Source organism: Sus scrofa, chromosome 6 (assembly GCF_054392235.1).
Source record: "Sus scrofa isolate SSC_HxYL_T2T_F1_AM1 chromosome 6, Sscrofa_HxYL_maternal_Yorkshire_Landrace_v2.0, whole genome shotgun sequence".
NCBI lineage: Eukaryota > Metazoa > Chordata > Mammalia > Artiodactyla > Suidae > Sus > Sus scrofa.
The window spans coordinates 133,391,641-133,409,903 of NC_139388.1; the positions used below are offsets into that span (position 1 = coordinate 133,391,641).

Consider the following 18,263-nt stretch of genomic DNA (forward strand, 5'->3'; position numbering starts at 1 on the left):
GAATTTGAAGATTTTTGATGTAAGAATCATTGAGGTTTTGGGGCATCATATGACTCCAAAGGCAACTGAATTTAAAACCAAAATTAAACTAAAATGAAAGTTTTTAAATTTTAAGTTTTTTGGTAGTATGTTAATTCCTGCATTTTTCTGACATATTAATCCTAGATAAACTAAGTTAATCAAGGATAATATAATTTGAAAGTAGAAATATATTTTTCTTAGCTATCTAGAGCATATAGCAAAATAAAATACATGAAGTATTTTTCAGTGAAAGGACACATAATAATTGCACACATAAAAGGACACATAATCATTAAAATTTCTCATGTGGTTCTTGGATTTTTTTTTTTGTCTTGAATTTCTATATACTTTCAATATTGTTGAAAGCTGCATTTTCTCCTTGGATATTAAAATTGAATTTCACTAGATTAGTATCTTTTATTCAGCTCTCACATGTAGCTGGTGGGATTGGAAATACAATCTGTCACAAGGGCAGTTCAACAATATATATCAGAACCTTTAAATAAATTTATAGTCTTTACTTCATCAGTGAAATCCATGCATTAATCCTAAGGAAATAATTGATCAAGTATGTAAAGATTAATATATAAGATTGTAGCCTTGCTTATAGAAGTGAAATATTGGAAACAACCTAAATATCCAACAGTCAGAGATTAGTTAAATAAAGGGTGGTATATTCATATCTTGGAATATTATGAAGCTATTAAAATTATCATACATATCTATATTTTTAACTTGGGAAAATTATCATGATATAGTATAGATATATTGGCCTGTTGTATGGAATTATCTGATATTAGGAGCTAAAGGCTGGTGAATGTCTTCCAAAAAGAGTGATTTTTATCTTGTCATTATTAAAAATTGAATCCCCTTTCCTTGTGATTGAAAGGCACTAGAACCATTTGTCTCTTGAGACCACTCCCAGTTTATTTTAAGCACGTAAAATGATATTTTACCTTCCATTTTTATGATGGAGAAGCAGGTGTCTGATTCACTTAAAAACATCATTACACCATTAAAATATAAATTAAAAAGAAGACAGTCTGCTATAAATTTCTGGTTTATACTACTTCACATTGATATTTGATTGCTTATCCTGACTCTGGATGTGGCATTACTCTGCAGAATTTATAAGAGCCTTCAAAACTGTGAATTTCTACTAAACTTTTGCTGTCAGAGCCACTTCATTCCCACCAAGGGACTCCTTGGTCCTTGAGCCTGCTGGGCCTCTGGGTGTTCAGCAAAAAAAAAAAAAAAATTATAGCCTCATTTCTTGAGAGAAGAGCCCATGGTTATTCTCCCCAGAAGCTAGATTTCCTGGCCTTTAACCCCATCTCTATTGATTGGACACTTCATGGCTATCACCAGAGCACTGGAAAGCAGAACACCTGGTCTTCCCAACAGGCATAGATGGGTGGGCATCGTTAGAGCCCCTGCCCAGCCCCTCTTGAGCCAGTATCCCTCACCTTTGTCCTTAGATTAGTTTCTTACCTGTCTGCCTGATACCCCAGCTCTCATACTCCAACATGTACCCTGGGACTCCAGATCCTAGTCTTGCCCACAGAGGCCTGGTCTTCTACTACTGACTTAGAGTGATTGAGGTGGAAGATCCAGTATACAAATTCTCATGGGTACAGTTTGGATTAGGAGAATAAGAAAGAAGTGAACAAAAAGATAAGGAAGGGGGAGCGAGACCAAAGCCATCGGCCCTGGATCGCATACTTAACAAGTGAGTGTTGTCATTGTAGCTTGAACCTAAAAGGAGACCCAGGAGTGGAATCAGAAGTGGGGGAAACTGATCTCTTGGGGAAGCTATTTGGTCTTGTGAATACTAACCCCACACCTGTTATCTTGGCAAGAATGTGCCTGGCATTATCCACCTGCCTTTGATTAATGAAAAGAACCTATAAACAGGAAATGAGGTAGAGACCACCAGAGAAGGCATTAATGTGGGATGCTGTAATTGTTGTCAATGCAGAGTGGATAATTACAGGCTCAGAATATTTCATCTGTTTCTGCCTCCATGATTATTCATTCATTCAGCCAACCAGCCAGCCAACCATTTAGCACATGCCGGTCTTGAGGCAGCCAGGGCGGGTGGGTCCTGGGGTTATCATGGTGAACAAAATAGACACAGACCCTCCCTCACTGAGCTTGCACCCAACCTGGGAAACAGACAACAATGGCTGATGAGAGGTAAATGCCGTGATGGGAGGGGCTAGAGTCCTGGAGCAAAGGACGTATTTATGCTGAGATCTAAAGGATTAACAGGAATTGACCAGAACAAGGGGCTTAGCAATGGCAATTGGTTTAGTGATTGGTTTTTGCAAAGAGTGATATTTATTTCTTCTTTGAATTTCTTTCTAGGATGTTCAGTTCTTCTCCACAATGAATGAATGTTACTATGATAAGCAGATCGACTTTTTTTATAACAGGAGCAACAATGACATTGTTGATGAGTGGACAGGAACGAAGCTTGTCATCGTTTTGGGTGTCGGAACATTTTTCTGCCTGTTTATCTTTTTTTCTAATTCCCTGGTCATCGCAGCAGTGATCAAAAACAGAAAGTTTCATTTCCCCTTCTACTACCTGTTGGCTAACCTAGCTGCTGCAGATTTCTTTGCTGGAATTGCCTATGTATACCTGATGTTTAACACTGGCCCAGCTACAAAAACTCTGACCATCAACCGCTGGTTTCTCCGCCAGGGGCTTTTGGATACTAGCCTAACGGCTTCCCTGACCAACTTGCTGGTTATTGCTGTGGAGAGGCACATGTCAGTCACGAGTATGCGGATCCACAGCAACCTGACCAAAAAGAGGGTGACGCTGCTCATTTTGTTCGTCTGGGTGATCGCCATCTTTATGGGAGCTGTCCCCACACTGGGCTGGAATTGCCTCTGTGACATCTCTTCCTGCTCTTCCCTGGCCCCCGTTTACAGCAGGAGTTACCTCATTTTCTGGACTGTGTCCAACCTAGTGACCTTCTTCATCATGGTTGTGGTGTACCTGCGGATCTACATGTACGTGAAGAGGAAAACCAGTGTCTTGTCTCCACATATGAGTGGGTCCATCAGCCGCCGGAGGACACCCATGAAGCTAATGAAGACGGTGATGGCTGTCTTAGGTAAGAGGAACCAAGTGAGCCATTATTCCCACTCATTCAGCAAATATCTATTGAGCATCCGCTGTCTGCACGTACTAGGTCATAGGAACGCAGCATTGAACATGAACAAGCATAAATCTCCACCCACCCTGCCTGCTTATATTCTAATAGGGGATGACGAAATATTCCAATGGGGTCAAACAAAATAATGTTATAGGAAATTTTATTATAAAACTCGTGAAATAAGATATGGAGGAGTCTTATGGGGAAAAATTAAGCAGGAGTGCTAAGCCGGTGTAGTATAGTTTGTAGTTTTAAAAAGCCTGGTCAAGGGCAGCTTTGTCTAGAAGACAACTTCTGAGCTTCTGGGTGGAGCTGTGAGAGTGGGGAGCAAGCGAACCACATTGGGTGGGGGGAGGGGAGTGTTCCAGGCAGAAGATGCAGTGAGTGCCAGTGTGGCTGGAGTGGAGTGGGGGAGGGAGGGCCAGTAGGAGGAGCTGAGGTCAGAGAGTTGATGGGGTGGGGTGGGAGTGAGTCTGCAGTGCTGCATAGTTATGGTAAGGACTTTGGCTTTTCTGAGTGGGAGAAGAAGCCATTGGAAGGTTCTGAACCAGGGGGTGACATGATCTGGCTTACATTTTAACATGACATGATCTGACTTACATTTTAGTAGCATCTCTCTGGCTGCTGTTTTGTGAAAACACTGTAGTGGGTCAAGGGCAAAAGCAGAGAATTGCTTAAGGGAGTATTCCAGTACTTCACACAGATGATGACTAGGACCAGAGGTTGTATTCTGAATGTTGTTTTTATTTATTTATTTATTTATTTTGTCTTTTGTCTTTTTAGGGCTGCACCTGTGGCATGTGGAGGTTCCCAGGCTGAGGGTCTAATCGGAGCTGCAGCCGCTGGCCTACCCCAGAGCTACCGCAACGCAGGATCCGAGCCGTGTCTTTGACCTATTCCACAGCTCATGGCAATGCCGGATCCTTAACCCACTGAGCGAGGCCAGGGATCGAATCCAGGATCACCGTCCCTAGTCAGATTCCTTTCCACTGTGCCACAACGGGAACTCCCCTGAATGCTGTTTTTAGCAGGTGGAGTGATAGAATTTGCTGACTGGTGATGTGAAGGAAGGTGGGAGGGGGAGAGAGAGTGCAACGCATCATTTGCAGGGATGGGGAAGACAGAAGAAATTTGGGGGGAAGGTTGGGAGTTTGGTTTTGGACTGGCTAAGCTTAGAATTTTATTAAACATCTCAGTGAGTTATTGAATTAAGAGCTCACAATTGAGGTCTGGGCTGGAGATCTATATTTGGGGGAAAAAGGGTACTTTTAACCACAAGACTGGATGAGCCCACAGTGGAGATGAATGGAAGAGAGAAGAGGACAGAGGAATGAGCATCAGGGCACCTGTAGGGAGGGTGGGAAGGCAGAGAGCTACAGGCAAAAGAGCCCGAGAAAAAAAGTAGCCAGAAAACACAGGAGAGCATGGTGCCCTAGGAGCCACGAGAGGGAAAAGGTTTATCAGCAATGTTAATATTCCTGGGACATGGAGTCAGGGGAGGTCTTACTGGGCTTAGCAGAGTGGTTCTTTTTTTTTGGTGACCTTGAGAATACCAAAACTAGTGTAGCCAAGAGCCTGAGGGGGAAGGAGTGGAATGGACGGGTAGTTTTGGGCTAGTAAATGCAAACTATTACATTTAGAATGGATAAGCAATGAGATCCTATTGTACAGCACAGGGAGCTATATCCAATCACTTGTGATTGAACACGGTGGAAGATAATATGAGAAAAAATGTGTATGTGTGTATGTGAGAGAGACACTGGGTCACTTTGCAGAAACTGACAGAACATTGTGAATCAACTATAATAATAAAATTAAAACAAAAAAATTCCCATTGTGAAGGAACTATAAAATGAATTATTGGGAAACAATTCACGATAGAAGATTCAGGGCCTATGCAGTCTGGTATGATGTCTCTAGGTCCTGAAACTGCTAGTGAGATTTGGAGATCAGCAAACACATAGTATGACTGTTAAAATAATTTCAAACTGAGGATTTATTTTAGTCAACAAATATTTAGGTAGGGTTTAATATGCATCAAGCATTGTCCTAAGTGTTTTAACGGATATTAACTTACTTAATCCCATTGGCAACTCTGTGAGGTAGACCTACTGTCATCTCCTTCCCAGAGGAAGAGAGTGGAGGGTTTCAGCAGTATGCCCAAAGTCACTCAGTCACAGGCAGGACCATGACTGAACAGATGGCCGCTGGAGTCCGCTTGTTTATCACCACACTCTATACCTAATTTTCATTTATTTGGACTTTTCACTGGCTTCCTCTTTGTCTTTGACCACCTCATTCTTCTTTCAAGATCTTGACAAGAACATAGGCAAGAATGAGAAAAGGAGGGGTCACATGAATCCGATTTTCCACTCGTGAGCTAGAGCTATTGATGTTTTTAACTTTTACTGGTGGTGGCAATGAACCCTCTGTACTCTCCCTGCTTAGCTTGCAACCATTATCATTTGCTTGGCTGTTTGTCTTGAGAAACTACCTGCCTGATTAAAGAGAAAACTTTCTTCTTTCAGCGTGTTCTGTATTATATACAGCAGAAGAAAGAGAAACAGGGTATTCCCACTGTGGCTCAGTGGTTAATGAATCCGACTAGGAACCATGAGGTTGCAGGTTCTATCCCTGGCCTCGCTCAGTGGGTTAAGGATCCAGAGTTGCTGTGAGCTGTAGTGTAGGTCGCAGATGTGGCTTGGATCCAGCATTGCCATGACTCTGGCATAGGTCAGCGGCTACAGCTCCGATTAAACCCCTAGCCTGGAAATCTCCTTATGCCACAGGTGCGGCCCTAGAAAAGACAAAAAAAAAAAAAAAAAAAAGGAAACAACTTCTGTCATCCTAAGTGTAGAAACTAGGACTTTTTCTGAGATAGTCATCATGGTCACTAGCTTTGGTTTCGTATGCAGCTTTGTCTGGAACATATGAAAGAGTTTAAAATGAAAGAGTTGTGTGGTTTGGGCAGGTATGGTATTGCATAGGGCAAAACCAAAAGAAACAGTGCAATTGCCAGGTAGGATAAGAGAAGTCATGGCTTCAAGATGAAGCAGCATTGGGGAATTGGTTTGGTATGGAGGACCTGGGGGAAGTTCCTCAGTGGTGAGACAGACAGATCTGGGGGAAGACAGGAAGTTTGGGAACAGGGGAAATGAAATCAAAGAGCTAGGTAGGCTGACGTTTTTAGATTTCTAGCTCCTGCCTTCTTTGAATGACTGATCGAGATTTTAGCCCCACCTCTGTGATTTTCTACAAGGGTGATCTGAAGCATATTAGTTCACCTTTTCTTGGTTAAATTTCCTCATCTGAAGTTGAATATGTAATCTTTAAATTCTTTCCAAGCTATAAAATTCAGTAATCCTGTAGTGACAATAAGTAACCAAAGCCAACACAAGAGTGCATTGGCTTGACTGTGTATCAAAGGACAGAATACCCTTCCATGAGAACATCTTCATGGTATTCCTTAGGAAGGAAGCCCCTCGGTCATTCTATCTGATACATATAAGAAGTCAGTTGCCAGAGTTCCCGTCTTGGCTCAGTGGAAATGAATCTGAGTAGCATCCATGAGGAAGGGGGTTCGATCCCTGGCCTTGCTCAGTGATTTAAGGATCCGGCATTGCCGTGAGCTGTGGTGTAGGTCGTGTGCATGCACGCACGCGAGGCTCAGATCTCACGTTCCTGTGGCTGTGGCATAGGCTGGCAGTTGCAGCTCTGATAAGACCCCTAGCCTCGGAACCTCCATATACTGCAGGTGCAGCCCTAAAAAAAAAAAAAAAAAAGAATTCAGTTGCCTAATACAGGTATCTCTCATATGACATTATATGCTTTAGAAAAATCAACAGGACTGGCATCTACCATCACTGTAGTTACTGAGGATGTGGAAATTAATAGCTTAATACTCATTTCTTTCTTTTTTCTTTTTTTTTTTTTTTGTATTTTTGCTATTTCTTTGGGCCACTCCCATGGCATATGGAGGTTCCCAGGCTAGGGGCCAAATCGGAGCTGTAGCTGCCAGCCTACACCAGAGCCACAGCAACGCGGGATCCGAGCTGCGTCTGCAACCTACACCACAGCTCATGGCAACGCCAGATTGTTAACCCACTGAGCAAGGGCAGGGACCGAACCCACACCTCATGGTTCCTAGTTGGATTCATTAACCACTGCACCACGACAGGAACTCCTTAATACTCATTTCTTTAATGATTACCTGATTTAAATATCTTCATGGTAAAATGCTATACCTTTCTCTTTACTCCTTGATGTGTATTTTGCAGGAAAGGTTAATTTAAGATGAAAGTTTCTTATAAATGTAACTTATTTTAAGTATTAGAAAGTTAATCAATAGATACATATCAACTGTCTGTTAAATCGCATCTATAAAGCAAAGGGCTGCATAAGTTCATTGAGCTTAATCTCATTTCAGAGAAGGAAGAAAGGATGTTGAGTTTGGAGATGGCTTCTTGGAGAGCTTGGGATGCTGTGATCTGGAAGGATGGGTGGGATTTGTATTGGCGGGAGGGAAAGCCAAGTAGTAGGAACAGTATCATCAGGAGTGTGATGGTAAAAACATCTAAAGTTTGTGCAGTAGCACAGATGCATGTTGAGGTACAAAGGGAAATAACTCAACTATGAGCCAGAAGAGTTAGTTGGCCATCTTCTTTGGAAGGAGAGGGGTAGACCAGAAGACCTTTGTGTTTCTTTCCAGCTTTAGGACATTGTTAACACAAATAGCATACAGAGCTGAATGGAGAGCAGATTCTTTCTTGGTTGACAGAGGTGGTGGTGGTGATAACAGTGGTGTGAATTTTACATCTGTGCATGACTGGAAAGGCATATAAGGCATTGTGTTCCCATTTCAGCAGCCTCAAGGCAGAATGCTTCTCGCTTCTAGGTTGAGATGTGTAATGTGCCCTTTACATGAAACAGGTTACTTATTGCATGTTCTTATCCAAAATGCATTGGAGACATACAATCCTACTTTCCACAGGGCACCAAGGTCCTGCCTAAGGGAGACACCTGTATGTTGAAATTTACTTGTCAACCAGCCTAGTCAGGTGCCGCAACCAAGCACACAGGATACCCTGTGTGGAAACCCTTATTTATTGGTAAACAATACACTGTGTGAATTCTGCCCACAGGATGTTTTATTTCTTTTATTTTGCAATACCTTGAAATACAAAAGAAAGATTTAAGGGATTTATGAACCATACGTTTGAAATCTTTCATAAACCTTTCAGTCTCTTAGAATAGTACTTTTCAAACTACAGATTGCAACCTGTTAGCAAGTAATGAAATCAGTTAGGGGATTGTAAGTGACACTTTTGTTAATGACATAAAATAGAAAAGAAAAGAAAAGATCAGAGTACATTGCATGTAGTAGGTATAAGCATATTGTTTCATAACGTGTGTGTTTGTACCGGATTATGGTATAACTTTTTTTTTTTTTCCCCTGTGGGTTATAGTGAAGAACACTTGAAAAATCCCTGGTCTTAGGGCAAGGTAACTTTTTTGGCCAATAAGGACTGAGCTTTAAAATATATATAAGCAGCATTAAAGTTAAGGGACTTTGAGAATGTCTTTGGTCATAGAAAAAAAGAGCTGGATGTTTTTCTTATTTCTCCTTCCCACCTCTCCACTTAGACCAATGCTGAATCCTTCTTGCCTTCTCCCAGGGGAAAGGGGAGGGGGGCAAAGTGCTGGTAAGAGAAGAAACAGGACCTGGAGTTCTCATGCTATGAGATGGGTGTGAATTTAGGGCAATATGAACCACACTAGAGTACTGCTGATAATCATGCATAGCAATTCTGCCATATGAACCACATTAGAATACCACTAATAGTCATACACAACATTTCTGTGACATTGTCTTTTTCAGTGTCTTAATACATCGTCCTTATTTGGTTTCCTGGAAATCCTGCAGAGTAGGCGGGAAGATACTACTACCCTGTTTTCCTGTCACTCTCCTAGATGCATGCAATACTTGGCTCTAAGTAATTATTTACAATTCCTCACTTTGCATCTCTTAAGTCTTTGCTAGAATACCTTTCCTCTTCACTCTGCCTGGGAAACTCCCATTCATCTTGTAAGACTCAACTCAAGGACCTCTCTTACCTTACCTAGATAAGTCGGATTCCTCCCTCCTTTGGCCACTCTCTTGTTGATTCCTCCATCAGCTCATTCCATTTGTTTATATGCCTTTATTTTGAACTAGGGTGTTACAGTCTTTGAAGTTGTGATCTGTACATTGTTTCTCTGTCTTTGCAGATCTAACATGTAGTGCCCTGTCTTGAACACATTGGTTGAGGTTATAATAGAAGGAATGAATGAGGTAATTAAGGTTTGGAGAAGTTAGATGGCTTTTCAAAAGCTGGAACTAGGAGGAGAACACAGGTTTCCTTATCTGCAGCCTGACATTTGGCAGCCTCTGGCCGTGACATGCCTGGGAGGTAAACATGACATGGGAATGCGCGGGTATCCCATGTCACAGTGTGGGAACCTGAGGTCTCAGAAGGGTACGTGATCTGGGGTAATGGCTAACAAATGAACATCTTCCAAGTACCTGTTATAAGGAGGTCTGCATTTTACATTTTTTTTTAGGGCTTTATCTCATTTAACCCTCAACAACTCTCTGAAGATCTGCTTAATAGATGAGGAAACTTGGATGGACCTAAGCATCTTGCCCATAGAACCACATGGGTAAAAATAATAGTTAATACTGTGTGCTATACATAGTTCTGAGACATGTTTTATTTTATTTAAACTAGGGAGGTTTTGCTATTATTTTCAGGAAAGCCAGGCCCAGAGAGGTGCAGTGTTTTGCTCAAGATTAACAGAGCTGAGATTCAAATCCAAGCAGATTGGTTCAAGAACCCCATTTTTCAAGGTTAGCAGCCTCTTAAAAGTGATAGGGTTAGAAGAGCTTCAGCCCACGTAATAAGGTTTATAACTTGTATCTGCCTTGACTTCTAGTTCAGTTTATTTCTATAAAGTCACTTGATCTCTCGATGTTTACCTTGCTCTTGATTTGTTTTAAAGATCCTCAGTGTGGTGACAGTTATGACAACATTGCCTGGGGAATGACAGCTCCACATTCTTCCAACTTTATTTCATTAAAGTCAATGGTGAAGTAGGGGCTTTGGAATAGGGAGGAGGCCAGATTTAAATCCTGGCTCTGCTGCTTCTGAGTTGTGTGACCCTGAGAAATTCACATGACCTCTCTGTTTCCCAATACGTAAAATGGGAATCATATTGGTAGCTCTGGCTGGCCAGATTTTGAGGATACAATGAGATAATGCACATAAAGTACCTAGTGTAGTGCTTGACACATAGAAAATACAGAACAACTTACAGAGTAAGTGCTAAGAGTAATAGCTCTGTAATTAGGCAGAGTGCCTTTGTTTTCCCAGGAATGTTGCAGGTACTGTGGAGGTGGGGTCTAGAGGCCTACTTTTGGTGCCATCATGATGGCAGGTTTTATACTGTGGACAGGAGGAAACTAACTGAGTGTGCTTTGCAGAGGCTACCCAACAGCTGACAAATGCATCAGCTCAGTTCCTGGACACCCAAGCCAATCTGAACATGGGTCACAACAGACTTGAGAAGCTCTGTGCTTGCATTGCCAGTCCCTATAAACCACCCGCTACCACCCTCATCTCACAGCCCCAGAGAAGTTCTGTTAATGATTCCTATCTTCACATTAATAATTCATTTTGCTCTTGCATCATTTATGAATAAAACATTGTGAGACCCTGACCATCAAGTTTGAGCTTAATAAGAATCCTGCAATACAGCATGAACATCTTGTATGTAGAGCTGTTTAAGACATTCCTCCTAGGAAACTTTCCCCAGAGTTCCCTTGTGGCTCAGCAGGTTAAGGATCTGCCATTGAGCATTGTCACTTCAGTGGTTTGGGTCGCTGCTATGGCTCGGGTAAGATCCTTGAACCAGGAACTTCTGCATGCCATGAGTACAGCCAAAAAAAGAAAAAGAAAAAGAAACTGTCCCCATCTTGCTAATGAACCCTTCCTAGTTAGCTAAGTACAATTGCCATCTTTACTAGGATTGGGAAATATGCCATTCGTCTGAAAATAATTAGGAAAACATACACACATAAACGTAAACACACACACACATACTCACCAGGAATCAAGAGAAACTAACTCCTGGAATTCTGAAACATTTGTTTTTAGTTTTTTGTGACCTTGTAATGGCTTCTACATCACAGAAGCCTGCTTTCAGTGTTTGCTGCCTTGCATACCTTCGTAATCAAAGAATCTGTTTTTTTTTTTTTAAAGTTAAAACTTTGCCTTAAGAAATGCTAAGTGAAATGACCAGATTTTTGGCACTCAAGAGTTCTCTTGTTTCTGTGCAGTCATATCAGAATGACTAATTCTTTTCAGAGTCAAGCCATCCAGGCACTAATACTCAGTACATTTTGTCCAGAGGTGTTTGTACTTTTGTCTTGAAAATGACTAATCAAAGGAGCACCTTTGCTGCAGACCATTTTTCCTATAGGCTTCATGACATTGCAGCAGGGACCTCTGGGAGAGGGGCTTTTGCTTCCAGGCTAGCTGTAAATAAATGAGCCCCCAAATGTAATTATTCCCCAGTGCTACCCCCAACAATACAGTGTGACAGACCCCTCCATTCTGAGGGGGACCCTGGCGATTGAGAAAACCTCAATGTCTGATATTAAGGGAAGGTAGCTTCAAATTAAAAAAAAAAAAAAAAATCCCATCACCATATGCCACTCCATCCCACCTTTTCAAACTGCACTTCTTGATGTCTCACCTCACATTTTTAGGAGTCTGTCCATCCCCTTCTGCCTCTGCTGTATGTAGCCCTTTGTTATCTCAAGCCTGGTTCTTGGTTCCTTTTTTTCCCCCTGCTTTGCTGTTTTAGCTGCCTTCCTTTGCAGTCAGTTCAAAGGTCATTTTTCCAAATCTTTGCCTCTGTTTTTGGTGTGATCACTGCTCTGCCTTCTTCCTGCCTCCGTTTCCCCCACATACCCTTTGGTTCTGTTTGTCTAAATTCATTCAGCTTCTTTTACTTCCTCATCACACTCCTTCCTTCAGAATTGGGTTTTTTTTTTTTTTTTCTGTTTTTTCCATCTGTTAGAAATCTGACACCTTCCTCTTCAGCTGGAACCATGATTAAATATTTCCTGAATGCAAAGTACAGAAACACTACTCAAATTCTGCCTCTTTGCTTTTTTTTCCCCCAACGTGACTGAGAAATAATTGTCAAATATAATTGTATATATTTAAAGCATACAACATGATGATTTGATATACATATATGTTGTGGCAGGATTTCCGAGATCAAGATAATTAACACATTCATCACCTCACATAGTTACCTCTATTCTTTTTGTGTGTGGTGAGAATGCTTAAGATACACTCTCAGAAACTTGCAAGTATACAGTACTGTGTTATCAGTTATCATCATCATGCTGTGCTTTGCGTCCTCAGAACTTGTACTTCTCATAGCCGAAAATGTGTGCCCTTTGACCTATATCTCCCATTACTCCTCTCCTGGCTCTGGCAACTATTGCTCTATTTCTTTTCTATGAAATCGACCTTTGTCATTATTATTATTTTTTAAGATTCCACATATACGTGATCCTTACAATATTTGTCTTTCTCTGACTTGTTTCCCTTAGCAGAGAAGTTTCATTACCCAACTGCATCCAACCTTCTCACCAGCACCTAGCTTCCTGGAACATTTAGATTCCAGCACTCCTTAATGCCCTCTCTTAGGGCCTTGACTTCTGCCAGAGGAGAATGTGGTTATTACCTGCACACCACCACCTGGCTAACTGAACACCTGAAATAATGTGGCATATGCCGATCCGTGGTAGAATTGCATTAAATCCATGTTAACATCATTTGTACTTTTTTAGAGTTTTTTATTTTTTCTATTATAGTTGATTTACAATGTTGGATCAATTTCTGCTGTACAGCAAAGTGACCCAGTCATAATATTTTATGTATACATTGTCTTTCTCACATTATCCTCCATCATGTTCCATCACAAGTGACTAGATAGAGTTCCCCGTGCTATACATTGTTTATCCACTCCAAATGCAATAGTTTGTATCTACTAACCCCAAATTCCCAGTCCATCCCACTCCCTCCTCCTTCCATTTCTGCTGGGGACTGCATTCAGTGCATGGCTAAAGCACACATTTTGGGTGGGAATTGGGTGTAAAGGGCGTTTGCTGGAATCACAGCTTGTCACAGACCTAGGGGGCAACACGGAAGCTGGGATAAAGGGCTGGCAAACTAGATAGAACTGGGGGGGAGTGGGTACCACGAGGACCACCCTTCCTCTCTGCCCTGATGGTTGTCTCTCCAGTCTAGGCACCCATTCTCCCTCCCTCCCCACGAGATTGATATCATAGCTCTGTGGAGTATGAGAAGGAAAGAGTCCAATACCCTGAAGACACAGTATCTGCTGAGAGGTTTATCTGAGTTCATTTTGTAAATCATTGCTAGTGTTGGGGCCAGGGCTCCAGATTTCCTAGTTCCTGCCTCTTCTCACAGATCCCTCTTCTTGTCTTGGTAAAATACACCTGTCCTTGGGTGCCCAAGTGGCTGTGATATACAGCAAGGGTTGTTTATTTCCATCAGATCAGAGAGTTTACTGCCCAAGAGTGTGCCTGTTTTATCCTTTACGTTTTCTGATTGAGAAGAGATTTCTGCTGTTCGTACCTTCCCCTCATAAGCATTTGTCGAGTGGCTACCTGAGCTTAGGCAGTGTACTAACTATAAGACATGGCCTCTGCTCTGAAGGCTATGACTCTGTGCTTGCTCTGATGTTTTATGCTTGGCCATCAGGAGATGGCCAAGGTTTGAGTCAACTGTTGGGTCATGTGTGAGATAGATTATACAGCAGCAGATGTGTTCTGTGTGGCTTTTCCTGTGAATGGCTTATAGGTTTAGCTGAAGACATATGAGTCTTACCCACCAAAAGATAACTAAAGGAGCAAAGAAATATGCAAAAGAGGGAGTTCCTGTTGTGGTGCAGTGGAAACAAATCCGACTAGTATCCATGAGGATACTAGCCGCATTGCTGTGAGCTGTGGTGTAGGTCACAGATATGGCTTGGGTCTGGCATTGCTGTGGCTGTGGCGTAGGCTGGCAGCTATGGCTCTGATTCAACCCATAGCCTGGGAACTTCCATATGCTGCAGGTGCAACCCTAAAAGGAAAAAAAAAAAAAAATCTGCAAGAGAGGCAAGTCCAGGGAGAGGAGGGGGCAGGGCTTTACAGACAGGAGGTGGGGCAGGGAGAAGATAGGGTGGGAGATAGGCATGCGTGCATCTAGGGACACAATGCCAGGGCTGGGAAAGCAAGGAGGGAGGCAGAACAGGCAGGTTTCTGGAATAAGAGGTTTGCATGGTGATGGCCATCTGGCTTGAGAAGTGACTGGAAGACCTTGAATCTTAAGACTGCATAGACTTTATTGCTGAATGTCTAGGGAGACTCAGAAGAACACCTTGGTGTGCTGATTGGGCCCGGGGTGGAACAAGGCAGCAGGGAGCAGTGGCATCTGTGGCTAGCTGGATGATCCAACTTCTGTTAAAAGTCCATGCAATCCCAATTAAATCGGTCCATGGTCAGTCTTTAGCTCGCAGCTGGGCTGCCTCCTGTGGCAGTGGAGAGATCTTGGGGTATTGATGGGGTGAGAAGAGGATGGAAGGTGGGCTGGAGAGGAAGGGGTCACTTAGGAGACTGCTGGGGTTAGCCCAGGGCTCTGTGGGTGGTAGGTAGCTCAGATGCCAGGGAGAGACAGAGCCAGCGCATCCGAGTAGGTGTTGCAGAAAAGCACACCTGTCCATAGCAGGCCCAGTCTACACAGCGAGGGAAGAGCAGTCAGGGGGTGCCCATGGGGCTGCAGGGGAGCAGAAGGGGAGCATGAGCTTATGGAAATCTGGCAGGAGGCAGAGATGGAATAGCAGGTGAGCCAAGGTCGGAGAGATCTGGGAGCAGGGATCCATCATGGGAACTGAGATTTAGGGGCAGGGGACCAGTAAGAATAAGACTGGACCTAAGCACACTTTTCCCACTTTCCTTAAGGCTTTTGAGCTTTGTTTTACCTCTTTCTCACCTCCCAGCTGACCGATCCTTCCTTGCTCCCTTCCAACCAAGGAGATAGAAGTTACCTGGCCCTAATTCCCCTAGTTTTCCTCCCTTCGCCAGCTTAGCCGACTTGCATGGGCCCCATTTTTACCTTCTGGCTTTCTGTGAAAGTCATTCCTACCTCCCCATGAGCCTACTGTCATGCTTATTCTTGCTCTCCTGTGCTCTGGTTTTGGCCATTAAAAAAATGAAGTCCCTGGAGTTCCCGTGGTTAATGAATCCGACTAGGAACCATGAGGTTGCAGGTTCTATCCCTGGCCTTGCTCAGTGGGTTAAGGATCCGGCGTTGCTGTGTGCTGTAGGTCACAAACCCGGCTCAGATCCCCATTGCTGTGGCTCTGGTGTGGGCCGCGGCTACAGCTCCGACTAGACCCCTAGCCTGGGAACCTCCATATGGCACAGGTGTGGCCCTAGAAAAGACAAAAAAAAAAAAAAAAAGGAAATCCCTGATCTTACTCCCTTTTCTAACATCTGCTCTATCTCCTTCCATTTATTAGCCTACTTTCTTAATACCTCAAACCATGGAAAGCTAGCTCTGTCCCTGCCACTCTGCTTGGACCTGACTATGAAGTCACCATTGCCTTTCTGTTGCTTAGTGTTTGTCAGTCTGGATTCCTTCCTGCTGGTTGCCCCCTCCCCAGACTTTTTTCTGTACCACCAGCTAAGGCATCTTCCTAAAAAGCACAATTAACCCTGTCTGATCTTTTCTTGGCTCCTCCTGCATTACTAGATAAAGGCCTTAGCCGGAATTGTAAGGCCCCTTTCACAGCTCTGTTCCCAACCTCCTTTCCCAAATGTCCCCTGCCCCCCTCCCCAAACACACTCTATGCTTCTGTTGTGTCAGACTTCTCACCACCCTGTAGGTGTGTAGGGATGTCTTGAAGCATCTGCTCCTCGTGGTTTTTCTCAGTATGGCAGGCTCCTATCCATATTTCAAAATCCTTCTCTGTGGTATTTTCTGACTCTTTCAGTCAAAGTTAGTTATCCAGTGCTTCTATAGCACACTGTTTACATGCATAAAATATTTAGTCTATTTGATTACACTTTATTTGCTAAATGCCAGTATCTCTTGCTAAACTGTGAGCTTGTCAAGGACAGGACTATGTCTGCCTTTATTCTGCAGTGCCTGGCACACAGTAGGGACTCAAAAAATGTTTGTGTAATGAACTGACAAACATATATATTGCCCCATCCTCTGTCCTTGTCCTTGTCATAACCACAGGGATGGTCCTGTGTCCATTTGGGATCCTTTTAACTAACCTTGCAGTATCTCAACAGGATTTCTTCCTAGAATGCAGGCCCCTATGTCCTGCTTCTCACCAGTGGTCTTCTTTTTTTGATCTGGAGAAAGTTTGAAGAGGGTTCCAAGTGAAGCCAGAATGGAAATTGACTTGTGTGAGGAGTTACCCTAAGGCATAAAAGGAGATTTCTTTGGTAGGCATATGTCTAGAGGTTGAAGGAACCCCAGAGAGTACCTGGAGTTTATCATGTTACTTGGGAAGCAGTTACTTCAGGGTGGCTGACAGGACCAGCTACTTAATTTGTGGGCTTCTTATAAAAACAGCAGGGGAAAAAAAGTACCACTAAAGGTACTAAGATATAAAGCTCTTTCCTTTCTCCTGCACATCTCTGCTTATCTTCATGGTCCCATCAAACTTGACTTAACAGAAAAACTAATTCAAAGATACACTGAGGAGTTCCCGTCATGGCTCAGTGATTAACGAACCCGACTAGGAACCATGAGGTTGCAGGTTTGATCCCTGGCCTTGCTCAGTGGGTTAAGGATCCAGCGTTGTCGTGAGCTGTGGTGTAGGTTGCAGACGTGGCTTGGATCCCGAGTTGCAGTGGCTGTGGTGTAGGCCGGTGGCTACAGCGCCAATTAGACCCCTAGCCTGGGAACCTCCATATGCCACGGGAGCGGCCCAAGAAATGGCAAAAAAAAAAAAAAAAAAAAAAGACAAAAACAAACAAACAAAAAATAAAACAAAGATACACTGAGGATTTCAAGGCAGTGACAGCAGAACTTTAAGGCTGGTGTAGGGCCTTTGTGAGTGACTTGTGACTCCAGAGGCTTCATGCCCACAGGGCTGGCCCTGACTGCTGAATTTGTCCTGTCAGCCTTAGCTAGCCCCAAACCCAGCTCCTGTGAGGCAGGGGACTTTGGATGACTTAGGTTTCATTGAATTTGCTCCTTCGGTTTTACAAGGGCCAGCCATGGGTGTGTTGTCTCATGGTCAGTCTCCTTGATTATGAGAGGTATTTTCTTAGAGGCTTTCCTGCCTTTGTGAGGGCATGTGGCTGTTTCCAGGATGAGGCTCCTTCTCACCAGCCAGGAGCACTAATGGGAAGTAGACCGGGGCTGCATGACTGAGATGCAGCTTACAGGACTCCTGCTTAGAGCTTATATGTTGCTGGGCTTTTGGAATTGGACTCTCCCTTGAGTCAGGGAACAGTCTGCTCCTGCTTTGTAACTGTTCCGCACTGCCTATCTGGGTCCAGGACAAGGCATATGAAATAAAAATTGTATACAGAACAGGCCCACTCATGATTGAGTCACCTCGAAACCCCTGCAAATGTGCCTTATGTGAAAAGTCAGGTCTTTTCATGCTACTGGAACAATTCTTCCCTTGGGAGGTCTGGGTTTTCTTCCTCGGGACGTGTTCCAAGCTCCTTGATCCTGGGGCTTCTCATCGCTAGGTCTGATGTTCTATGGAAGGCTTTGGGCTCCAGAGAAGTTGGAGTGAGTTTATTCCAGAAGGTCCAGATGGTGGAAAACAAGAAGCAAAGTTCCTAGGACCTGCATGTCCTCTTAGATGTCTTGCTATTACTCCAGAGACAGATGGCAAGCTTTTGAATGCCATCTCAGAGCAGAGGTCGGTGCTCTCGTTGGGGCTGGGGAGTCTAAGGACGTTGAGGTGACACAGCAGACCT

At 43.3% G+C, this 18,263-nt stretch overlaps 1 protein-coding gene across 5 annotated transcripts in view; it reads left to right on the plus strand.

The window, feature by feature from the left end:
• Nucleotides 1-18,263, plus strand: part of LPAR3 (lysophosphatidic acid receptor 3) — a 156,041-nt gene that overhangs the window by 21,938 nt on the left and 115,840 nt on the right. For 3 of the 5 annotated variants that reach the window (XR_014804742.1, XM_084957928.1, XM_005656117.3), the window contains exon 2: nt 2,389-3,145. Coding sequence is in view for 3 of the 5 variants with exons in the window: in XM_084957928.1 (XP_084814054.1) it covers nt 2,410-3,145 (736 nt within the window). In the remaining 2 variants the exon portion in view is untranslated. 5 annotated transcript variants of the gene reach the window in all.